Source organism: Procambarus clarkii, chromosome 29 (assembly GCF_040958095.1).
Source record: "Procambarus clarkii isolate CNS0578487 chromosome 29, FALCON_Pclarkii_2.0, whole genome shotgun sequence".
In the NCBI taxonomy this organism is placed as follows: domain Eukaryota; kingdom Metazoa; phylum Arthropoda; class Malacostraca; order Decapoda; family Cambaridae; genus Procambarus; species Procambarus clarkii.
This window is the reverse complement of record NC_091178.1, coordinates 20,806,840-20,833,762: the sequence shown is the minus strand read 5'-3', so window position 1 is coordinate 20,833,762 and position 26,923 is coordinate 20,806,840. Positions and strand designations below refer to the sequence as shown.

The 26,923-nt window shown below is 41.3% G+C and overlaps 1 protein-coding gene across 1 annotated transcript in view; it reads right to left on the bottom strand.

Annotated features, from left to right (window-relative positions):
• LOC123765118 (clumping factor A-like) overlaps positions 1-24,458 on the bottom strand; it is a 35,894-nt gene extending 11,436 nt beyond the window's left edge. Inside the window, exons 1-19 of the mRNA XM_069333060.1 lie at positions 24,333-24,458; positions 23,357-23,524; positions 23,089-23,143; positions 21,857-22,063; positions 21,461-21,622; positions 21,263-21,406; positions 20,561-20,668; positions 20,399-20,524; positions 19,967-20,110; positions 19,715-19,840; positions 19,463-19,588; positions 18,761-18,868; positions 18,563-18,670; positions 18,347-18,472; positions 17,771-17,895; positions 17,492-17,530; positions 16,690-17,031; positions 15,990-16,479; positions 11,266-11,366 (exon numbers count right to left, since the gene is read on the bottom strand). Coding sequence (XP_069189161.1) covers positions 11,266-11,366; positions 15,990-16,479; positions 16,690-17,031; positions 17,492-17,530; positions 17,771-17,895; positions 18,347-18,472; positions 18,563-18,670; positions 18,761-18,868; positions 19,463-19,588; positions 19,715-19,840; positions 19,967-20,110; positions 20,399-20,524; positions 20,561-20,668; positions 21,263-21,406; positions 21,461-21,622; positions 21,857-22,063; positions 23,089-23,143; positions 23,357-23,524; positions 24,333-24,458 — 2,931 coding nt within the window. The remainder of the gene's footprint in view (positions 1-11,265; positions 11,367-15,989; positions 16,480-16,689; positions 17,032-17,491; positions 17,531-17,770; positions 17,896-18,346; positions 18,473-18,562; positions 18,671-18,760; positions 18,869-19,462; positions 19,589-19,714; positions 19,841-19,966; positions 20,111-20,398; positions 20,525-20,560; positions 20,669-21,262; positions 21,407-21,460; positions 21,623-21,856; positions 22,064-23,088; positions 23,144-23,356; positions 23,525-24,332) is intronic.
• Positions 24,459-26,923: the final 2,465 nt, after the last annotated feature.

Below are 26,923 nucleotides of genomic sequence, written 5' to 3'. Positions count from 1 at the left end.
CTGTTCTGTGCTACTGTATTATGCCTGGTCTGTGTTACTATGCAATGCCTGGTCTGTGTTATTATGTAATGCCTGCTCTGTGTTACTGTATGATGCCTGGTCTGTGTTACTGTATGATGACTGGTCTGTGTTACTACGTAATGCCTGGTCTGTGTTATTATGTAATGCCTGATCCGTGTTTCTGTATGATGCCTGGTCTGTGTTACTATGTAATGACTGGTCTGTGTTACTATGTAATGCCTGGTCTGTGTTGTTATGTGATGCCTGAATTGTGTTACTGGCAGATTCCTGATTTGTGTTACTGTCTGATGCCTGGTCTGTATTATTATGTGATGCATCATACCAGGCATCACATATTAACACAAACCAGGCATAACATTGTAACACAGACCAGGCATTTATAGTAACAGAGGCCAAACATCATATTGTAACACAGACCAGGCATCGCATAGTACCACAGACCAAGCGTAACAGATAAAAACAAACCAGGCGTCACATAGTAACAAACACCAGGCGTTACATAGTACCACAGACCAAGCATTACACAGTAACACATGCCAGGCATCTGTGTTACTGCCTGATGCCTGATTTATGTTTCTATGTAAAGCCTGATCTGTTTTACTATATGATGCCTGGTCTGTGTTTACTATGTAATGCCTGGTCTGTGTTACTATATGATGCCTGGTCTGAGTTGTTATGTGATGCCTGAACTGCGTTACTCTCTGATGCTTGGTCTGTATTATTATGTGATGCCTGGTCTGTGTTACATTCCGATACCTGGTCTGAGTTACTATGTGATGCCTGGTCTGTGTTACTATGTGATGCCTGGTCTGTGTTACTATGTGATGCCTGGTCTGTGTTACTGACCGATTCCTGGCATGTGTTACTATGTGATGCTTGGTCTGTGGTACTATGTAACCCCTGGTGTTTGTAACTATGTGACGCCTGGTCTGTTTTTATCTGTTACGCCTGGTCTGTGTTACTATGGGATGCCTGGTCTGTGTTACAATGTGATGCTTGGTCTATATTACTACGTGATTCCTGGTCTGTGTTACTATGTGATGCCTGGTCTGTGTTACTATGTGATGTCTGGTATGATGAATCACATAATAATACATACCAGGCATCAGACAGTAACACAGACCAGGCATCAGACAGTAACACAGATCAGGCATCAGACAGTAACACAGTTCAGGCATCACATAACAACACAGACCAGGCATTACATAGTAACACAGATCAGGCATCATACAGTAACACAGAGCAGACATTACATAGTAACACAGACCAGGCATTACATAGTAACACAGACCAGGCATTATACTGTAAAACAGACACCATGCATCTGTCTGATGGAGTGTATGTTACAGTCTGATGCCTGCTCTGTGTTTCTGTCTGATGCCTGCTCTGTTTTACTATGTGATGCCTTGTCAGTATTACTAAGTGATGCCTGGTCTATGTTACTGACTGACGCCTGGACTGTGTTACTGTCTGATGTCTGGTCTGTGTTACTAAGTGATGTCTGGTCTGTGTTATTGTCTGATGTTTGGTTTGTGTTAGTGTCTGATGCCTGGTCTGTGTTACTATGTGACACCTAGTCTGTGTTACTATGTGATGCCTGCTCTGTGTTACTATGTAACGCCTGGTCTGTGTTACTGTCTGATGCTTGGTCTGTGTTACTATGTAATGCCTGATCTATGTTACTATGTAATGCCTGGGCTGTGTTACTATGTAATGCCTGGTCAGTTGAACTGTCTGATGCCTGGTCTGTGTTACTGTCTGATACCTGGTCTGTGTTACTGCCTGAGGCCTAATCTGTGTTTCTGTCTGATGCCTGGTCTGTGTTAATATGTGATGCCAGGACTGTGTTACTATGTGATGCCTTATCTGTGTTACTATGAGATGCCTGGCCGGTGTTGTTATGTGATGCCTGGACTTTATTACTGTCTGATGCCTGGTCTGTGTTACTGTCTGATGCATGGTCTGTGATACTTATTGATGCCTGGTGTGTGTTACTTTGTTATACCTGGTCTGTGTTACTATGTGTCAACTCGTCTGTGTTACTATGTTATGCCTGGTCTGTGTTACTGTCTGATGCCTTGTCTGTGTTACTGTCTGATGCCTGGTCTATGTTACTGTCAGATGCTTGCTCTGTGTTACTGTCTGATGCCTGTTATGTGTTTCTTTCTGATGCCTGCTCTGTGTTACTATGTGATTCCTTGTCAGTATTACTAAGTGATGACTGGTGTATGTTACTGACTGACGCCTGAACTGTCTTTCAGTCTGATGCCTGGTCTGTGTTACTATGTGATACCAGGTCTGTGTTACTATGTGACACTTGGTCTGTGTTACTATGTGATGGCTGACCTGTGTTACTATGTGATGCCTAGTCTGTGTTACTATGTGACGCCTGGTCTGTGTTTATATGTTACGCGTGGTCGGTTACCATGTGATGCCTGGTCTGTTTTACTATGTGACGCCTGGTCTGTGTTACTATGTAATGCCTGGTCTGTGTTACTGTCTGATTCCTGGTCTGTATTACTATGTGATGCCTGCTCTGTGTTTCTTTTTGATACATGCTCTGTGTTACTATATGATGCCGTGTCAGTATTAGTAAGTGATGCCTGGTCTATGTTACTGACTGACGCCTGGACTGTGTTACTATCTGATGTCTGGTCGGTGTTACTATATGATGTCTGGTCTGTGTTACTATATGATGTCTGGTCTGTGTTACTGTCTGATGTCTGTTTTGTGTTAGTGTCTGATGCCTGGTCTGTGTTACTATGTGATACCAGGTCTGTGTTACTGTGCGATGCTTGGTCTGTGTTACTATGTGATGTCTAGTCTGTGTTTCTATGTTACGCCTGGTCTGTGTTTATATGTTACGCCTGCTCTGTGTTACCATGTGATGCCTCGTCTTTTTTATTATGTGAAGGTGGCATATCGTTGTAAAATTAAAAGTGGGTCAATTTGCTTATAAATTTATTTATAAAATGGTTATAGAAAGGGCTGCAACTGGTCCAAGTTTCACCATCACACCCTAAACAGAAAAGGAGAAAAAAATACACAACGAATTATGCAACGAATTTTCAAATAGTTTCAGGGAACACATGTGTCAACTAAAATCATTTCTATAACACTCAGATATTAAATTTAGCACATAATAAAGGATTCTAGTGATCAGATTTATCAAAAAAGTGTTTAGTGCAATAATATAATTATTCAAAGTTACCCTTCTAAAAAATATGCAATATATGATATTTATAAATTTTTTTAAAATCAACAAATAGACTTTGGACTAAAATGTCTACTACATTCTGTAGAAGCACAAACGCCACATATAAGGTGTACTTTGCATGTAAATTGATTAATAAATGAAAGCTCTGAAATACTTTGAAGGTGTAAATTACTTTCCAGAGTAAAATAAAGATCCAAGTTCGGCCACCTGTAGCTGAGCTTGACTTCGACAGATATCGTTCATAATTGGCACCCTTGCAGATAGGCATCCATTGAGCAAGGTGTGCAAGTTTCATGCAAATCCCTTGATAACAAACGAAAAAAAAAATTGGCCAAAAAAAAGAAGAAAAAAAATTGAAAAAAAAAAAAAAAAAATTACATATAAATATATTGCACATACATATTACAATTATTACAAGAGTTTGTGCTTCTACAGCACATAGTAGACATTTTAGTTGACATATGTGTTCCCTGATATTATTTGAGAATGTTGAACATTCGTTGCATAATACGTTGTGTATTTATTTTCTCCTTTTCTGTTTAGGGTGTGATGGTGAAACTTGGACCAGTTGCAGCCCTTTCTATAACCATTTCATAAATAAATTTATAAGCAAATTGAACAACTTTTAATTTATAACGATTTATAATGATATGCCCCCTGAAGCCCGGTCTGTGTTACTATGTGATACCTTGTTTGTGATAGTATGTAACGCCTGGTCTGTGTTACTATGTGACGCCTTGAGTGTGTGTTACTATGTGATGCCTGCTCTGTGTTACTATGTGATGCCTGGTCTGTTGTGGGACATTTGGGGCTTGACTCTAATTATTTAAATATTAATATAGTAAATTCAATTACGAAGGACCACCCACTTTTATAGTAAAGAGGGAAACTGAGAAAATGTGATCATTAGAACATTCTAGATGAACCAGTAACTATGGATAAAATACTAGAGAATATGATCATTGAAATAATTAATGGGCTGTATAATTAAATGAATCAAAGCCTCAAACACCTACATTGGGGGGGTATTACTGGAAGTCAGTACGTCCAGGAACTAGTGTGGTTCGTTCACTAATCCAATGTATAATAATCTAATCCTATGAATACTTATGAAATCATTATCGTTATCATTAAGGGGAACATAGATTATGAATATGTATAATAATGATTATAATAAACACATGTTAATCCAATGAACAGAGTTCTGCATGTAAAAGAGTAAAGATAATAAATTCGAGGAATACAAAAGAGATTCTTAGGTTAATGACGATTCCTTAGAAGTTAGTCACGACACTTCCTCTGATTCTCCTGGACTCGTCATGGAACACTGGGAGTTGATTAACATGGGAAATGACAGCTCGGAGAATTCTTCGCACACGCTGCAAAAACAATTGTTTCCAGTAGCAACAGATTAAACTACTGGATTTCTATGTTCAATAAATGGATATTAATAAAAGGAGAAAGATAATGACCTGTGATTTTTAGTTGTTATACGTCGTCACGACAAGCTACCCAGCTATAAACCCACCCCCGATCTGATGCATCAAAATGCATCAAACAAGGATAAGGTACTTAGCTAATATGGGCACTGTGTAAGTTAAAGCTTGCCGAAGGTCGCGTCCTAGGCTCTAGACTTGTCTATCCTAGATAGTGACGCTCTCCACTGGCCGGTCACATGGAGCTACATAGAACCAAATTGAACAGGTTCCGTAAATGACACTGACAGCAAGTGAAGGTATTGTCTGCAAGGTTCTTCACACCTCACAGTGGCGACTTTCTTCTGGAGATTTGATAGCGTTTACCCTGGTGGCTGGGTAATGGCGTCTCCTCGTGAGCACCCCGTGAACACGCCTACTCGTGAGCGTTTCAACACGTGGACTGGCGTCTTCTTCCGCCCTGCTCTGTGTCCCGCGTTTATTAACCAAATTATTTATTATGGATATTATCATTTCTCGCGGTTGTGCTTGAAATGCTCGGGTTAGGACGGGTTTATTATTTGGAAGAGTCAAATATTATTATTTGCCAGTTCTATGATAGTAAACGAACAATGGAGAAGAACTAATGTCTCTCCAGGGCATTCACTCGTGACGTTAATTTTATTACTAGATAACAGCTATAACTATAAACGCTCTATTTGGCTTTAGTTGGAGATCAGTTTATCTGTAATTAATTATCACACAGAACACCGTTGTTTATGGAGAATCAAATTCAATTCTCAGGCACATTGGATATAAATGTGTTTATTACAATGGAATCTGACGCAATACTGGCGTCGGGTGACGTAAGAATTCTAGCCTTACTGTACAGATGTAATTATTAGTACATGTGAATTCTACGTTGGGTTAATTTTAATCACTACAGTGATTAGTAGAATTAGTAGTAATTAATGAGAATACAACAGTGTTGGAAATTTCCAACATAACTCCGGGGGGAGGATTCTAGGGTCGTAGTGTAATGTGGAGTACTGACACCTATCCCGAAGTTGGTATTAATATTAGTATATTAGTATGTTAGTAGGTTAGTACACACATAACGAATGTCCCGTATGTCAAGGACTTGCAAGAAACTTAGGTCTTGCTAATTTCATGTCAAATGAAACATGTTATTATGAATTACCTAAAGCTAATAATTAAGAAAGTTTACAATAACTCTGAGATTGGTGTCGCTATGACATGTAATGTGTATGTTACAATTCTCTAGTCTGTAAACTCTCAAGTACTCTAGATAAATAATGTTATTTATAGCCTACACAATAATTAAAGATTTAAATCACACAATTTAAACAACAGAATCTACTGTGATGGGAATGTCCTGGGTCATAGTGACTTGTAATGGTTTGTTACTTGACATCACCCCGCAGTATCATCATAGTTATCTAAATTGGGTGTAAAAGGAATTACTCTTGTTCAGAGTTGTAATAGGCTTGCAGATTCCGCCTACATTGTTGAGCAGCAGCTCTAGTGGGGCGGTTGCTCTGAGGATCAGAATTACTATCCTCGGAAATTACTGGGGAAACTGGACCTGGCTGATGTTCTCGCTCAGCCAATTCAAGGAGAACCAGCTTCTCTAAAGTTTTTAGAGTAGTGTTGCCTCGGCATAAAACTTTCACTACCCTCAGTATTGTCTTATTATTGTATTATTGTATACCTTGATGATCTGGATGAATGGCAACAATTTTGCCTATGGGCCACTCTGACCTTGGTCCATCACTGTCGACTAGTACTAGGTCCCCTGGTTTTAATTGCACTTTATTGTAAGGACTCGAAGCTCCGTAGTGGTACTCTCGTAGAGCTGTGAGGTACTCTCGAGTCCACACCTCATTCCACCTGTTAATAACTCTGGAGAGATGCTGGTAGCTTTCCACCAAGTCACCTCTGGTCACATGTGACGGGTCTACGGGGTCCTCTTCGGCTAAAGGGATGAGAGGGCTCAGTAGACCTCCATGGATCAAGTGTGAGGGACTCAGAGGTTCTCTCTGGGTGAAATCATCAGACAGGTAGGTTATTGGGCGGTTATTGACTCGCGCCTCGATTTCCACAACAATAGTTTGGAGTTCGGAGTAACTGACCTTTTGTCTGTGTAAAGTTTTCCTTAGACACTTCTTGACTGTGCCTACCATTCGCTCATAGAACCCACCTTGCCAAGGGGCTCTCGGTGCTATGAATTTCCAGTGACATTGTCGTCTCTGTAGGACCGACTGTACTTCTGGGTGGTTCCAGACTTCTCGTAAACAAGCTTCTCCTGCCACAAAATTGGAACCATTGTCCGATATCATTAATTTGGGACAAGATCTGCGAGCTGCAAATCTGCGGAAGGCCTGGATGAAGGCTTCAGCACTCATGTCTGAAGTGACTTCTAAATGTACGCCTCTGGTTGTAGCACACGTAAAGAGACAAATGTATGCTTTCACTGGTATATTATCTGGGTTGCCAGTGAGAAGTAAGGCTCCTGTGTAGTCAACACCAGTGGTTTCGAAAGGACGAAGATGAACCACTCTTTCCTCAGGGAGTGGTGGAGGTCCTGGGTAAGGACATACTCTAGCATCGTATCTTTTACAGATTACTCAAGATTTAATAATTGACTTAACTGTCTGACGACCTTGAGGAAGCCAGTACTTTTGTCTAAGGTCGGTGAGAGTATCTAATACTCCACCATGTAAGGTACCATATTGATGGTGATGTAAAACAAGAAGTTTAGTGATGATGTGGTGACGAGGTAGAAGAATTGGATTCTTTGTGTCCAAATCAATTTTTGCAGGAAGCAAACGTCCTCCACATCTTAGTATATTATGAGTGTTGGCATCATACCAGATACCTAGAGACTTAGTTAATTTATCTGGAAGATTTTCATATTCGCTTCCATATGTCTCTTGTTGTGCACGTTTGATCCAGTAGAGGATAAGATTGGGAAACTTATGTCGAATTCCTATCTTAGCAAGAAAATCAAACACATGTGCAGTTACTCTTAATAACTTGCTTAAGTTAGAATAATTGTGAGGATCAATGGCTAAGATTCGATGAGGTTCTGGTTCTTTCATGGGAGTGGTGATATTGGTCACTATGACTTGTGGCTTTTGTTTGGGCCACTGACCACCAACAAGCCATGAAGGTCCATTGAACCACAGCGAAGACTTGATAAGTTGTTTTAGTGTTAACCCTCGAGATAAATAATCTGCAGGATTGTCCTTAGTAGGAACATGTCTAAATTTATATCCAGCAGATAACTCATGAATCTCCCTGACACGATTACTGACATAGGGAGTTTTGTTGTTGTTGTTTCTTACCCATTGTAAGACTGCCTCGTTGTCTGACCACACTACAATCTCACCAAAGTGGATATTATTGAGTGTCTTTGTCAGGCAATGAGCCAATCTTACTCCCACCAGCAATGCAGTCAACTCCATTTGAGGTAAAGATCTCTTCTTAATGGGAGCAACTCTTGCTTTAGATGTGAGCAAAATTGATTGTGCACTATTAACTAAGTAGGTTACTGCGCCGTATGCTTTGCCAGAGGCATCGCAGAAAACGTGCAAATTGGTGGGTAAGTTTGGTCCTGAAGCATTACGAGGAAATTTCAAAACGCCTAACTGATTAAAATCCGTTGAGAGTATCTGCCATTTAGTTTGTAACTCACTTGGTAACGGATCATCCCATCCCATATGTTTCTGCCAGCACTCCTGCATTAGGAGTTTGCCCCTTATTAATATAGGACTAAGTAGGCCTAAAGGGTCAAATGGTTGACTGACAAACGAGAGCAGTGTTCTCATGGTAAGGGTTGAGTTATCAGTTTGTACTGACTTGACATTCATCTCGTCAGTACTGGTGTTCCATTCCACGCCTAGAAACTTTAATTGATTGGGTACCTGATAACCTAGAAATTCTTTCTCGATTACCTGGTTGAGTAATTCATTATTTGAGGCCCATGACTGTAGTGGCATATTGGTTCCTAATAGTTCACGGTTAGCCTCATGGTAGATTTCTACCAGATCAGTTTGATCATTAGTTGTCCCCTGGAAATTGTCGACATACAAGTTATCGCTAATGTCTGCCTTATAGGGGCTGTTTGATTTCCTCAAATGTGTGTCTAATGTTGCTTGCAAAAGAAACGGTGAGGACGTAGCTCCAAATAATACTGAGGCAAAACGATATGTGATAACTTCACTGTCCTCCTCCTGTAAACCTACTCGGAGAAAAGCTTTGCTGATATCAGCTGTATAGGCGAAAATACCAGTGCGAAATCGTAACAGCACATCATGTAGCCTTTGTGTTAGGCTAGGTCCCGTTTGGAGACATTCATTTAAAGACACACTGCTTGGCTTTACTTTAGCACTACAGTTAAAGACAATACGAATAGGTGTTGTCAATGAGTCTTTCACTACAGCGTGATGAGGTAAATAATGACCTATTTTTCGGTCATCGTTATCAACAACCTCAATAAATTTACGGTTAAGTTGTTGTTGGATGAGTTGATGATACATGTTCAGTTTGTCTGGCTGCTTCTGTAGTCGTGTTAATTGAGACTGTAATTGTGAGGCTGCCACAAAATAATTTACTGGAAGTTGTGGATGATCCAACTTCCATGGGAGTCTTACCCAGTATTGTTTATTTTCATAGACAACTGTATCCAGGTATTGCTGGTAAGTCCACGTATCATCAGGACTTGGTTGTTCAGGGATGATGCCTAAAGTGTCTAAATCCCACAGACGATGTATTGGTGGGTCAGACTCAATATCCTCAGATATTTACCTGAAACGTAGGGGTGACTGTTCCAAGCCTAGTCACGCCACTGTTATGTTATTAGATTGTTGGTTTGTGGACGTCGGATTATGTCTGAAAAGCACCGGTCCTGTAAGCAATTTGCCTCCTGCGGACGACAACAAATTCATTCCGTGTTGTCTAGTGCATCCAGTTATAAACTTGTAATAATGATCCGCGCCTATAAGTATTCCAACATCTGTGAGGCAGTCAGAATTTATTTTATAATCTGCTAGCCTCATGCGGTTTCGTCTAAGATGTCTCGCAGTGCGAGCTAACCCAGTGACTTGTAAGTCTGTAGGAAGTTTATCCACTACTACCGCGTGTATTGGACTAGTAGAAGATTCGAGTCTCACTAATAACTTAACTACTTTGTAGTCACGAGGTCCACTATTTGACAAGAAACCAGAAATATTTAACCTCACACTTTTGGCAGGTTTTAAATTTAACTCATCTACCAACTGTTGTGTAATGAAGGTTTTCTGTGAACCCTGGTCAAAAAGACCTCTAGTGTTAATTCTAGATCTTCGGTTTATTAGTCTAAGTTGAGCTGTAGGCAGAGTGGTATTATTGCCTGACTCAGTAGCAAGTACATTTACTTCTTGATGCACTTTGCAATATTGCACTGCGGTAGAATTCGTGGAATTCTCCTCAGTGGTCATAGTTGGTGTAGAAGATTTTCTACATAAGGCGTAGTGGTGTACACCTTGGTTGCATCGGTTGCAGGAGCGTAGCTGCACTACACATTTTTTGGGATCATGAGAGCCCATGCACTTGGTGCACTTGTGTAATTCTTGCAACCTTTTAACCCTAACATTATAAGTAGGATAAACAGAGCATTGATAAGTGGTGTGTCCCTGATTGCAGAACAGACACTTTCTCTGGTTAATAGACTTGGTCTCTTTAGTAGACAAGTCATTGGTTATCTCAGAAGGAGACACCGAATATGTACCTACATTTCCACTCCTTTTCCCAGTGGATGGAGTAGTTTTGGATTTATATTTATTCGACTTATTCAAAGTCTGTTTAGGTTTGACTGAAGAGTCAGTATTAGTTGGTTTGGACTCAGGTTTAATTTTATCATGAGTCTTCAGCCTGTTAACCGTTATCCTCAATCCCTCGAATATTTGGTCAAGAGTGAGAAACTCGGTATTATAATGTGAGCAGAGCTCTGTCAAGACATTTCGAGGTAATTTCCTCTGCAATAGTAACTTGATAGACCATTCTGAAGCAGGTATATTAACTTTAGTACCTAAGGCCTGTACTAGAGACTCTACTTCTAGTCTGAAGCTTTGAAGTGACTCTGGTCTACTATTTGGTGCATTCAGATCTAGTAATTGATAATAGAAGGTAGCTATACTTAACTCTTTGTTGCAATAGTTCAACTTCAAGAGTTTTATAGCTTCCTCATAATTACTCTCATCAAGAGTAAGGTTATGTATGACCTTTTTAGCCTCTCCTTTGAGAAGACTAAGTAGGTATGAAAATTTAGAAACCTTGTCTAGAGACGGCTTCTTATAGATGTGAACTTCAAAGGAAGTCCAAAAATTGTCCCAATTTTCTGTATCCAATCCTGAAAATGTAGGTAAGTCTAAGGTAGGTAAACGAATCTCTGGTAGTTGGTTATTGAATTGAGACCCTGAGTTACTGGTATTGGATCCAGATTGTTTTGCTAATTTAGATTATTATATCTAAATTATATCTAGATTATTATATAATTATATCTTGAGTCTCCTCTTCGTACTGGGAGATGTCGTGTACAATTTGACTTACTTCCTCAGGATCAATTTCTACAGTATTTAGTAGATCAAGATAAGATCGACTTGTAGATTTGACTTGATCAAATTTCAGATCAGCCACTCTAACTGATGTCTCTAAGTGATAAGAGTTAATGGGAGTATCTTTAGATAAGCCCTCAGCCTTGTTAATTAATCTGGTCAAATGACCTTTAAGGCCAATGTAGGTTCTCCTTAATTGCTCAGGAGTAGTCATGTTGGGCTTAGGTCCGAACTTCATGGGATCAGTATATGTATTACTAATGAAGCTTGGGTACTTGTTCATTAGTGGACAAGTAACATTAAATGTAGCCTAATTTAAGGTGGCTAATTTATACTTTACCTCACTTGAGGTTAAATGTACCTACCTAACAACAAGTAGCTAGGTATTTTGTGCACTGTCTGAACTTCACCATTAGTTCTCGTCCGGTTAGCTCTTCTATATCACCATCAGAGTTAATGGAGATTATCCAGCAATACACAAAATAGTGAATACAAAGAAATATTATGGAGACACTCCAATCAGAGTTATCTCAAAGTTTAATCCCACCCTGTTTAGGGTCAGCACAAATAGTATAATGCATACACTACTGACTAGCTTAGATCTAGTCGTGATAATTCCTAACTAAGAACTATAAATTTATTTAGTCTGGACTTGTACCAAATTCAGCACAATCTCAGCCTAAATTCTACCTAATAATATTGGTAAAGATTATTGTGGTGCAGTAAGGTGAATATAATTGTGCTGTATTTTTTTTTTTTTTTGGTTTTATAAGAGTGCACTTGCACACACAAGTGAAACAATTATGTACAGTTATGTTTGGCTTGCTAGCCACAGCCGTTTGTGATAGTTGATGGTGTTGATTAGCTTGTCAACCACATGCAACCTAGACTCACCTGACAAGTGTACACCATCTCTAGTCAGGTTCTGTCTATAAGGTCTGGCTGTAAATTGGATATAAGTGGCATCCAATCTCACTCGTTTTTTCAGCCTGAAATTTATGTACTTAGCAGCTCTCTGGTAGTATTCTGGGGTTACTCCCCAACGATTATCTTGACTTGGTTGGCGAGGTTCCACTAATGTGAATACTACCGAATTACTGATGAGCTTGGAAGAAGAAATTATGGCTTTAAGGTGTTTGATCACCTCAGCTGGATGACGAGTGGGATGAATGTCATTACCACCTAAGTATATAATGGTTAGATGGTGAGGCCACTCTAACGCAGGTGTTAGTGTGGAGTTGTTATAAAAATTATGAGCTGTTGCTCCTGGTGACCTAAAGATTCTCACTTCTGTGTGAGGTATAGGTCTAAGTGTTGTGGGTAATTGGCTATGACCCACTAAAGCTACCTTATACATGAGGTGAAAGTAGCAATATGTTGGTGTGACTTAGGGGCCATATCACCCGAAAATCCGATGAAAAATGGAATATTTACGAAAAATTACGAAAAATACTACAACGTTCTGGCAACACTGTGGTCCAAACCGTTTAATGATATCTTGAAAAATAACGTAATTAGAGTCAAATTTCCCGCTGCAACTTTCGTGAATCTGGTCCTCGCGCCGTGAGTACGCCGCGGGGTATTGTATCTTACGTTGTAGATGTCTTATTTTTCGTAATAGCGTTGAAAATAACATGTTATGCATAAAATGAATATAAACTAACACATATGGCAACACAACATATGGTCTGACACGAGGGTGGTGCAGTCAGTGACTGCGTGTCTCTCATGGAGAGAGGATGTATGCTGACGCGCTCACACAATATCTCCCAGAACATGCTATTTTTAGCTATTTGTACTGCAATATGACTTACCAAACGAACAAGAGAGAAGCATTGACAGCTAGATGCATGCGAGCTCTCCATACGAGCTGGCCGCAATGCGTAAATCACCAGTCACGAGTGACCGCAGGTTGAATAAACTTTGAGAGCGCGCTACGCAACTCCAACTTTTACAACTAGATAAAATTTCACAGCCTATATTTATTATTCTATTTACATGAAACTTGCACATTATATGTAGAGTTTACGCCTCTATAAACGCATGTCATTATTCTTATCTACGTAGATTTATTGATTTTATAAATAATGATACACCTCATTTTGTTGCATACGTTTTTGGGAAACTTTTATAAAATCTGTATTATTGCACTAAATACATCTGGGATAATAATGTGACATGCAAATCTTTATTATATAGTAAGGTCATAGCTGAGTGTCGTATAAATGATTTTGGTTCACAATTGTGGGCTGTGAAATTTTTTGAACATGGTTGAAAAATTCGTCTTTTTTTTTTGTTTTTGTTTTTTTTCTCCGTCTCTATTTAGGCTGAGATGCTGAAACTTGGCCTAGGTGCAGCACCTTTCACATGTATCAGGATAATAAATTATGAATACCCTACAACAATTTTTTATATCCTGGTGATATGGCCCCTTAGACTAACTGATGTGTTACACTGTTGGTTGACACAATTAATTAAATAGTTAGTCAAGCTTGCATCACACAAGGATTAGTTATTAATGATTAATATTTGTAATTATAAATTTAAGCCTATCCGGTTCGAAAGACCATAATGTGGGACATTTGGGGCTTGACTCTAATTATTTAAATATTAATATAGTAAATTCAATTACGAAGGACCACCCACTTTTATAGTAAAGAGGGAAACTGAGAAAATGTGATCATTAGAACATTCTAGATGAACCAGTAACTATGGATAAAATACTAGAGAATATGATCATTGAAATAATTAATGGGCTGTATAATTAAATGAATCAAAGCCTCAAACACCTACATTGGGGGGGTATTACTGGAACTCAGTACGTCCAGGAACTAGTGTGGTTCGTTCACTAATCCAATGTATAATAATCTAATCCTATGAATACTTATGAAATCATTATCGTTATCATTAAGGGGAACATAGATTATGAATATGTATAATAATGATTATAATAAAAACATGTTAATCCAATGAACAGAGTTCTGCATGTAAAAGCGTACAGATAATAAATTCGAGGAATACAAAAGAGATTCTTAGGTTAATGACGATTCCTTAGAAGTTAGTCACGACGCTTCCTCTGATTCTCCTGGACTCGTCATGGAACACTGGGAGTTGATTAACATGGGAAATGACAGCTCGGAGAATTCTTCGCACACGCTGCAAAAACTATTGTTTCCAGTAGCAACAGATTAAACTACTGGATTTCTATGTTCAATAAATGGATATTAATAAAAGGAGAAAGATAATGACCTGTGATTTTTAGTTGTTATACGTCGTCACGACAAGCTACCCAGCTATAAACCCACCCCCGATCTGATGCATCAAACAAGGATAAGGTACTTAGCTAATATGGGCACTGTGTAAGTTAAAGCTTGCCGAAGGTCGCGTCCTAGGCTCTAGACTTGTCTATCCTAGATACTGACGCGCTCCACTGGCCGGTCACATGGAGCTACATAGAACCAAATTGAACAGGTTCCGTAAATGACACTGACAGCAAGTGAAGGTATTGTCTGCAAGGTTCTTCACACCTCACAGTGGCGACTTTCTTCTGGAGATTTGATAGCGTTTACCCTGGTGGCTGGGTAATGGCGTCTCCTCGTGAGCACCCCGTGAACACGCCTACTCGTGAGCGTTTCAACACGTGGACTGGCGTCTTCTTCCGCCCCGCTCCGCGTCCCGCGTTTATTAACCAAATTATTTATTATGGATATTATCATTTCTCGCGGTTGTGCTTGAAATGCTCGGGTTAGGACGGGTTTATTATTTGGAAGAGTCAAATATTATTATTTGCCAGTTCTATGATAGTAAACGAACAATGGAGAAGAACTAATGTCTCTCCAGGGAATACACTCGTGACGTTAATTTTATTACTAGATAACAGCTATAACTATAAACGCTCTATTTGGCTTTAGTTGGAGATCAGTTTATCTGTAATTAATTATCACACAGAACACCGTTGTTTATGGAGAATCAAATTCAATTCTCAGGCACATTGGATATAAATGTGTTTATTACAATGGAATCTGACGCAATACTGGCGTCGGGTGACGTAAGAATTCTAGCCTTACTGTACAGATGTAATTATTAGTACATGTGAATTCTACGTTGGGTTAATTTTAATCACTGCAGTGATTAGTAGAATTAGTAGTAATTAATTAGAATACAACAGTGTTGTATTTAGTGTTGGAAATTTCCAACATCTGTGTTACTGTCTGATGCCTGGTCTGTGTTACTATGTGACGCTTGGTCTGTGCTTCTGTCTGATTCCTGGTCTGTGTTACTCTCTGATGCTTTGTCTGTATTACTGTCTGATGCCTGATCTGCGTTACTATGTGATGCCCGGTGTGTGTTACTTTTTGATGGCTGGTCTGCGTTACTATGTGATGCCTAGTCTGTGTTACTGTCTGATGCCTGGTCTATGTTACTGTCTGATGCCTGATCTGTACTACTGAATGACGCCTGGTCTGTGTTACTTTCTTATTCCTGATATGTGTTACTATGTGATGCCTGTTCTGTGTTACTGTCTAATGCCTGGTCTGTTTTACTGTCTGATTCCTGGTCTGTGTTACTATATGGTGCCTGGTCTGTGTTACTGTCTGATGCCTGGTCTGTTTTACTCTCTCATTCCTGGTCTGTATTACTGTCTGATGCCTGCTCTGTGTTACTGTCTAAAGCCTGGTCTGTGTTCCTGTCTGATTCCTGGTGCCTTTTTTGTGTTACTATGTGATGCCTGGTCTGTGTTACTATGTGAGGCCTTGTCTGTGTTACTGTCTAATGCCTGGTCTGTATTACTATGTGATGCCTGGTCTGTGTTACTGTCTGATGAATGGTCTGTGATACATTGTAATGCCTGGTCTGTGATACATTGTAATGCCTGGTCTGTGTTACTATGTGATGCCTGGTCTGTGTTACTGTCTGATGCCTGGTCTGTGTTACTACGTAATGCCTGGTCTGTGTTACTGACTGATGCCTGGTCTGTGTTACTATATGATGCCTGATCCGTGTTACTGACTGATGCCTGGTCTGTGTTACTATGTGGTGCCTGGTCTGTGTTACTGACTGATGCCTGGTCTGTGTTACTGACTGATGCCTGGTCTGTGTTACTATATGATGCCTGATCCGTGTTACTGACTGATGCCTGGTCTGTGTTACTATGTGATGCCTGGTCTGTGTTACTGACTGATGCCTGGTCTGTGTTACTATATGATGCCTGATCCGTGTTACTGACTGATGCCTGGTCTGTGTTACTATGTGGTGCCTGGTCTGTGTTACTGACTGATGCCTGGTCTGTGTTACTATGTGGTGCCTGGTCTGTGTTACTGACTGATGCCTGGTCTGTGTTACTGACTGATGCCTGGTCTGTGTTACTATGTGGTGCCTGGTCTGTGTTACTGACTGATGCCTGGTCTGTGTTACTGACTGATGCCTGGTCTGTGTTACTATGTGATGCCTGGTCTGTGTTACTGACTGATGCCTGGTCTGTGTTACTATATGATGCCTGATCCGTGTTACTGACTGATGCCTGGTCTGTGTTACTATGTGATGCCTGGTCTGTGTTACTGACTGATGCCTGGTCTGTGTTACTATGTGATGCCTGATCCGTGTTACTGACTGATGCCTGGTCTGTGTTACTATGTGATGCCTGCTCTGTGTTACTGACTGATGCCTTGTCTGTGTTACTATGTGATGTCTGGCCTGTGTTACTGACTGTTGCCTGGTCTGTGTTATTATGTGAAGTCTGGTCTGTGTTATTGTCCGATGCCTGGTCTTATGAAGCGATGAAGAATCAAAGGCATCGCTTCATTACAGTGAGCTGATGTGTAATTGAAGTAGTGTGACTGTTGTCGTATGCCTAGTGTCCGGAAGGTAGCTGAATTACGTAAATAGTTTTATAATATGGTTTCCAGATATATGAAGGGAAGTAATTATTGATCTTGCATTTGTCTGTAGCTAGATCTGTGAGACATAATGCTCCCGTCTGAAGGTTAGAGTATTAAAACTGATATAAAAATGTATCGGTGAAGAAGTCGACCGCTTCTTCAGCTTGCTCATTTGTTTTATTGTTTCAGAATCGGCGTGTGTAGGGTTCAGCTTGCAGTCTCTTAGGGGGTCTGACAGAGTGTGTGAATTAGCCAACAGATCCAATCCCGTCCACTGTGTCCCACAACCTAACTTTAACTTCTACTCGACTTCTGGAGTTATAACAACAACAGAGACCACACATCCTGCACCGCCCACTCAACATACCCCAGGTGCCGCACCTGAAATAAGACTCAAAATTACCGGTTCTCATTATATAAAGTAATGTCATTGTATTACAGGTGCCACGGATCTTACTGGTGTAGCAGGTAAAGGTTCTGATACAACTACTACAACCCTGCAATATGGCTCCTGCCATAACAACCACAATGCTCGAAACAGCACAAACAAACCAATAACAAAATCTACGACGAGCTCATCGTCTGCTACTAGAAAAAAATGCTAAAAATAATGTATACTACTACAACCAGATCAATAACAATCACTATATCATCGATCACAATATGTTCATCAATCACAACACTTTCATCAGTCACAACACCTGCAACAGCAACAACATCTTCAACACCCACGACACCTTTAACAACTACAACACCTTAAGCAATCACAACTTCAACAACCTCAATACCCTTAACAACAACAATACTTTCAACATAACACCTTAAACAACCACAACAATTTTAACAACCATAACACCTTCAACAACGACAACACCTTCAATACCCACAACAATTAAACAACAATAATACCTTCAAAAACAATAAGACTTTAAACAACCATAACAACATCAACAACCACAAAATCTTCAACAGACACAACACCTTCAACAGACACAACACCTTCAACAGACACAACACCTTCAACAACCACAAAATCTTCAACAGACACAACACCTTCAACAGACACAACACCTTCAACAGACACAACACCTTCAACAACCACAAAATCTTCAACAGACACAACACCTTCAACAGACACATCACCTTCAACAGCCACAACACCTTCAACAGACACAACACCTTTAACAGACACAACACCTTCAACAACCTTAACACCTTCAACAACCTCAACACCTTCAACAGACACAACACCTTCAACAGACACGACACCTTCAACAGACGCAACACCTTCAACAACCTCAAGACCTTCAACAGACACAACACCTTCAACAGACACAACACCTTCAACAACCTCAACACCTTCAACAGACACAACACCTTCAACAGACACAACACCTTCAACAGACACAACACCTTCAACAGACACAACACCTTCAACAGCCACAACACCTTCAACAGACACAACACCTTCAACAGACACGACACCTTTAACAGACACAACACCTTCAACAGACACAACACCTTCAACAGACACAACACCTTCAACAGACACAACACCTTCAACAACCTCAACACCTTCAACAGACACAACACCTTCAACAGACACATCACCTTCAACAGCCACAACACCTTCAACAGACACGACACCTTTAACAGACACAACACCTTCAACAGACACAACACCTTCAACAGCCTCAACACCTTCAACAGACACAACACCTTCAACAGACACAACACCTTCAACAACCACAACACCTTCAACAGACACAACACCTTCAACAACCACAACACCTTCAACAGACACAACATCTTCAACAGCCACAACACCTTCAACAGACACAACACCTTTAACAGACACAACACCTTCAACAACCACAACACCTTCAACAACCACAAAATCTTCAACAGACACAACACCTTCAACAGTCACAACACCTTCAACAGACACAACACCTTCAACAGACACAACACCTTCAACAACCACAACACCTTCAACAACCTCAATACCTTCAACAGACACAACACCTTCAACAACCACAAAATCTTCAACAGCCACAACACCTTCAACAACCACAACACCTTCAACAGACACAACACCTTCAACAACCACAACACCTTCAACAGACACAACACCTTCAACAACCACAACACCTTCAACAGACACAACATCTTCAACAGCCACAACACCTTCAACAGACACAACACCTTCAACAGACACAACACCTTCAACAACCACAACACCTTCAACAACCTCAATACCTTCAACAGACACAACACCTTCAACAACCACAAAATCTTCAACAGCCACAACACCTTCAACAGACACAACACCTTCAACAACCACAACACCTTCAACAACCACAACACCTTTAACAACCTCAATACCTTCAACAGACACAATACCTTCAACAACCACAAAATCTTCAACAGACACAAAATCTTCAACAGACACAACACCTTTAACAGACACAACACCTTCAACAACCTCAACACCTTTAACAACCTCAACACCTTCAACAGACACAACACCTTCAACAACCACAACACCTTCAACAGACACAACACCTTCAACAGACACACCACCTTCAACAACCACAACACCTTCAACAGACACAACACCTTCAACAACCACAACACTTTCAACAACCTCAATATCTTCAACAGACACAACACCTTCAACAGACACAACACCTTAAACAGACACAACACCTTAAACAGACACAACACCTTCAACAGACACAACACCTTCAACAGACACAACACCTTCAACAGACACAACACCTTCAACAGACACAACACCTTCAACAACCTCAACACCTTCAACAGACACAACACCTTCAACAGACACATCACCTTCAACAGCCACAACACCTTCAACAGACACGACACCTTTAACAGACACAACACCTTCAACAGACACAACACCTTCAACAGCCTCAACACCTTCAACAGACACAACACCTTCAACAGACACAACACCTTCAACAACCACAACACCTTCAACAGACACAACACCTTCAACAACCACAACACCTTCAACAGACACAACATCTTCAACAGCCACAACACCTTCAACAGACACAACACCTTTAACAGACACAACACCTTCAACAACCACAACACCTTCAACAACCACAAAATCTTCAACAGACACAACACCTTCAACAGCCACAACACCTTCAACAGACACAACACCTTCAACAGACACAACACCTTCAACAACCACAAAATCTTCAACAGCCACAACACCTTCAACAGACACAACACCTTCAACAACCACAACACCTTCAACAACCACAACACCTTTAACAACCTCAATACCTTCAACAGACACAATACCTTCAACAACCACAAAATCTTCAACAGACACAAAATCTTCAACAGACACAACACCTTTAACAGACACAACACCTTCAACAACCTCAACACCTTCAACAGACACAACACCTTCAACAACCACAACACTTTCAACAACCTCAATATCTTCAACAGACACAACACCTTCAACAGACACAACACCTTAAACAGACACAACACCTTAAACAGACACAACACCTTCAACAGACACAACACCTTCAACAGACACAACACCTTCAACAGACACAACACCTTCAACAGCCACAACACCTTCAACAGACACAACACCGTCAACAGACACAACACCTTCAACAACCTCAACACCTTCAACAACCACAACACCTTCAACAGACACAACACCTTCAACAGACACAACACCTTCAACAGCCACAACACCTTCAACAGACACAACACCGTCAACAGACACAACACCTTCAACAACCTCAACACCTTCAACAACCTCAACACCTTCAACAGACACAACACCTTCAACAGCCACAACACCTTCAACCGACACAACACCTTCAACAACCTCAATACCTTCAACAGACACAACACCTTCAACAACCTCAATACCTTCAACAACCACAACACCTTCAACAACCACAACACCTTCAACAGACACAACACCTCCAACAGACACGACACCTTCAACAGACACAACACTTTCAACAGACACAACATCTTCAACAACCACAACACCTTCAACAGACACAACACCTTCAACAGCCACAACACCTTCAACCGACACAACACCTTCAACATACACAACACCTTCAACAATCACAACACCTTCAACAGACACAACACCTTTAACAACCTCAATACCTTCAACAACCACTACACCTTCAACAGACACAACATCTTCAACAACCACTACACCTTCAACAGACACAACACCTCCAACAGACACAACACTTTCAACAGACACAACATCTTCAACAACCACTACACCTTCAACAGACACAACATCTTCAACAACCACAACACCTTCAACAGCCACAACACCTTCAACAACCACAAAATCTTCAACAACCACAAAATCTTCAACAACCACAACACCTTCAACAGACACAACACCTTTAATAACCACAACACCTTCAACAGACACAACACCTTCAACAGACACAACACCTTCAACAGACACAACACCTTCAACAGACACAACACCTTCAACAGACACAACACCTTCAACAGACACAACACCTTCAACCGACACAACACCTTCAACAGACACAACACCTTCAACAACCACAACACCTTCAACAGACACAACACCTTCAACAACCACAACACCTTCAACAGACACAACACCTTCAACAACCACAACACCTTCAACAGCCACAATACCTTCAACAGCCACAACACCTTCAACAGCCACAATACCTTCAACAGGCACAACACCTTCAACAGCCACAACACCTTTAATAACCACAACACCTTCAACAACCTCAACACCCTCAACAACCTCAAAACCCTCAACAACCACAATACCTTCAACAACCTCAACACCCTCAACACTTTCAACAACCACAACACCTTCAACAGACACAACACCTTCAACAGACACAACACCTTCAACAACCACAACACCTTCAACAGCCACAACATCTTCAACAACCACAACACCTTCAACAGACACAACACCTTCAACAGACACAACACCTTCAACAACCACAACCCCTACAACAGCAACAATCCCTACAACAACCACAATTCATTCTTCGATAGTCACTACACTTAAATAATTACAACATCAACAATCATAACACTCCCAATAACTACAATACCTTCAATAATTTCAAGACCTTAAACAACCTCAGCACCTTCATCAACCTCAGCACCTTCATCAACCTCAGCACCTTCATCAACCTCAGCACCTTCATCAACCTCAGCACCTTCATCAACCTCAGCACCTTCATCAACCTCAGCACCTTCATCAACCTCAGCACCTTCATCAACCTCAGCACCTTCAACAACCTCAGCACCTTCATCAACCTCAGCACCTTCAACAACCTCAGCACCTTCATCAACCTCAGCACCTTCAACAACCTCAGCACCTTCATCAACCTCAGTACCTTCATCAACCTCAGCACCTTCATCAACCTCAGCACCTTCATCAACCTCAGCACCTTCATCAACCTCAGCACCTTCATCAACCTCAGCACCTTCATCAACCTCAGCACCTTCATCAACCTCAGCACCTTCATCAACCTCAGTACCTTCATCAACCTCAGCACCTTCATCAACCTCAGCACCTTCATCAACCTCAGCACCTTCATCAACCTCAGCACCTTCATCAACCTCAGTACCTTCATCAACCTCAGCACCTTCATCAACCTCAGTACCTTCATCAACCTCAGCACCTTCATCAACCTCAGTACCTTCATCAACCTCAGCACCTTCATCAACCTCAGCACCTTCATCAACCTCAGCACCTTCATCAACCTCAGCACCTTCATCAACCTCAGCACCTTCATCAACCTCAGTACCTTCATCAACCTCAGCACCTTCATCAACCTCAGTACCTTCATCAACCTCAGCACCTTCATCAACCTCAGCACCTTCAACAACCTCAGCACCTTCATCAACCTCAGCACCTTCATCAACCTCAGCACCTTCAACAACCACAACACCCTAAACAATCATAAGACCCTCAACAGCTACAACATCTTCAACAACAACAAGTTTAACAACCTGTTGAATAATACCTGGCTGAAAATTGCCATATTGAACTCTGCAGAACCTCTGTCAAGATTGGACGGGAGATAATCCTAAAACCTTAGGATTATCTAGAAGCCAAAAAACAAGCTATGAATTCTGCAAGGATGTTTCGTTTCTTGCCGTTACATGTGCCTGATACGATGTTCTAATTTGAGCAGATGGTCTGTGATACTCATCCCTCAGCGAAACTCGCAGCTTTCCAGTAAGAGGTCTGAAGTCTCCACCAACTATAGCAGGTGGTATTGAACCATTAAACTTCCGTTGCATGGAGACAGGATAATGGATCTGTGAGACCTGGGGACAGGAGAATCCCGCTCAGGCTTGGAATCTGGGAGTGTAGCACATTTCCGCGGATTTGGGAAGGTTCTCGTATTTATTGAAGAAGAAGAATGGGAATTGGTGTTTTATAGCTGGTGGCACCCACAGAAAGATGCCCAACCACTTGGGCTGGACGGTAGAGCGACGGTCTCTTTTCATGCAGGGCGGCGATCAATCCCCGACCGTCCAATTGGTTGGGCACCATTCCTTCCCCCCGTCCCATCCCAAATCCTTATCCTGATCCCTTCCAGGTGCTATATAGTCGCAAAGACTTGGCGCTTTCCACTGATAATTCCCTCCCACAGAAGGAATTCATTTGTTTGACGAGTTCTTGCCTGGTTATCTTGAAATGATTTCGGGGCTTTTTAGTGTCCCCGCGGCCCGGTCCTCGACCAGGCCTCCACCACCAGGAAGCAGCCCGTGACAGCTGACTAACACCCAGGTACCTATTTTACTGCTAGGTAACAGGGGCATAGGGTGAAAGAAACTCTGCCCATTGTTTCTCGCCGGCGCCTGGGATCGAACCCAGGACCACAGGATCATAATTCCAGCGTGCTGTCCGCTCGGCCGACCGGCTCCCCAGATGCTCTGGTCATCAGAGCATCAGGGTTCTCCCAGTTCTCTGTGAGTACAGTGGACGATCACGTTCCCAGGTACAGCCTCGCCCTGGCGTCAACTTCAGCATACTGGATGACTGGGTCAGTTAGGGAGCAGAAATTCTCCTCAAATCTTTCAGTTGTCTCCCATTCTCCCAGTGTGCAGTTGTGTTCGATTCTCCCTATACGGTACTACCACTGGTGCCTAGAAGCAGGCAGGAAGGTCGCGAGTAGTGCCCTGTTTCTTCGTGCATGAAGGTTGGAACTGGAGGAGCAATATACTGCCCATGCCTCACATTTAGCATAAAGGACATTACGCACAGAAATCTAATCCGGCCTCACAGTAGGCTGTTCAAAGCAGCGGCCGTCCTCCCCTGATGCATTCATCAATTTTAACATACTGTGTATTACAAACTGGTTTACATACTGTGTATTACAAACTGGTTTGTTCTCATTCATAAATTAATATTATTATACATAAAAATTACATGTATAGTTAAGCATAGGTTAAGTTAGGTGAGCTTAGGCTAGGTTAGGTGTTTAGGAACTGTTGGAGATAATTTGTATTTGAAGCAACCCGTCCTAGTCTCAAGTTCATTACATCCAGCGGTCAACCCCACAGACGCATTCATAAATTTGATCATGCTGTTCATTCAAAACAGGAATTTTCTCAAATATAAATTAATATTATAATATATTAGCATATTGTGCATATATAGGCTACGGTTAGGTTAGGTGTTTAGGTTCTGTTGGCAGTTATATGTATTTGTAGTATGTGGGTGAAGCATTTACAGCGCTGTGGTTCGAACGAAATTCGTCAGTGAAGCACTTGTTGTGGAACTGTTCGAACGTCGTCAGTTGTGAGTTGTGTGTAAACCGTTTTTCTTTCATAAACAGGGGATTTGGCGGGTGCACAGAATCCCTTTTGGGTCATTGTTTGGAGGACCGGGTGATTTGAAGTACGTGGGTAAAGCATTTTTGGAATTGAGGTTCGAACAGAGGACGTGAGCGAAGCCCTTGTTTCGGAAATGTTCAGATGTCATCAGTTGTGAGTTGTGTGTAAACCACTTTTTATTCGTAAACAGTTGGATTGTCGGCTGGATTAACCAACGTGGATCTTTGTATGCAAGGACGGGCTGGAGAAATCACAGAAAAGTGATATATAAATGAGAAAATCCACTGGAGCCATAATGAAGATTCGAACCTATGCGCTGGCTATTCCCAAATGCATGCTCTAGACGACTAGGCCACAACATGGTCAAAAGAATTGCAATCTTTTTGCAACAAAAGTATTCCAAAGGCCCAATGAACTTTGGGTCTTTGTTTAGAGGACGGGCTGTTTAATGAACTGTGGTTCGAACAGAAGATGTGAGCGAACAACCCATCCTCGACTCAAGTCCATTACATCCAGCGGTCGACCCCACAGATGCATTCATAAATTTTTAAATGCTGTTCATTCAAAACTAGAATTTTCTCAAATATAAATTAATATTATAATATATTAGCATATTGTGCAAATATATGCATAGGTTAGATGTTTAGGTTCTCTTTGCGATTATTTGTATTTTTTTTTAATTTTTTTTTTTTACATGCAAAGCATGCAATTTAAATACAATAAAAATACAGAATACATAAAGGAAAACAATAGACCACCGGCCAGAAGGGCCGACAGCATAGCACAACAAAACACATACACAAGAAAAACATGAAAAATACAGCATACATCAGAGTAACATCACAAAACAACACCTCCAGAAAAAACAAAACATACATCAAGAGGCATAGCAGGAAACATAACAGGAGAAACACAATACTGTCCAAACAAAACATAAAGAACAAACACGTACAACAGGTAAAGCAATATAAAAACAATACATTAACAAAAAACACACACCAAGCCATCCGCCCCGTAAACAAAAGGCGAGGCCAAAATAAACAATAACAATAAACAAGCAAACCACGCACACCTGAAAACAAAACAGCCACAAACACAACAACATACATGCACTGGCCTGAAGGACCGAGAATGAAACAACAAAGTACATCAAGAAACAGAACAAGACACTTCAGCACAAAACAAATCAATACACATCCATATAAAGACACTAAACACCGGCCTGAAGGGCCGACAACAAAAACAAATGAAAAATACAACAAAACAACGATCAAGAGAACAAACATAACACCAGCCTGAAGGGCGCACAATAGGTACAACACAGTTCAAACAAATCACAGGTCCAAGCACACACCAAACACACAGCAAGCACACAGGCTACGAAAAGATCTCATACTTGTCCGGCCACTCTTCCGCGGAGAATCGAATGCAATACGCCTCCCAAAGTAACATAAGGTCCTCCGAAACAGGGTCATTATTGAGCGTACGAGGATCAGGCATTAACTCAGACACACCTACAATAAAACACTGAGCCCGACGAATCCAGATGGTAGAAGGGCACCACGGAACAGGACGCACACGGTCATCAATGTTAAAACGCAACGGATGGTTAGCATCATTCGCCACTCCGGAGGCCAAGATGAGAGGGAGAGGCTCCTGCCCATGAGGCCGGGCAAAGGGCAGCGCACTGGGAGCCTCCTCGGCTGCCTCACAGGGCCCCTCGTCAACCACCAAACGTTGTACCTGCTGGGACCCCCCACACTTGGCATCCTTCTTCAGCACCAGCTTGATGCCTCGGCTCGCACCAGGACCCACACCATCCACGTCTGTAGGAGCAACCACCTCCCACTGCGTAGAACCTTCTGCAGGAGAAAGAACAGGAGG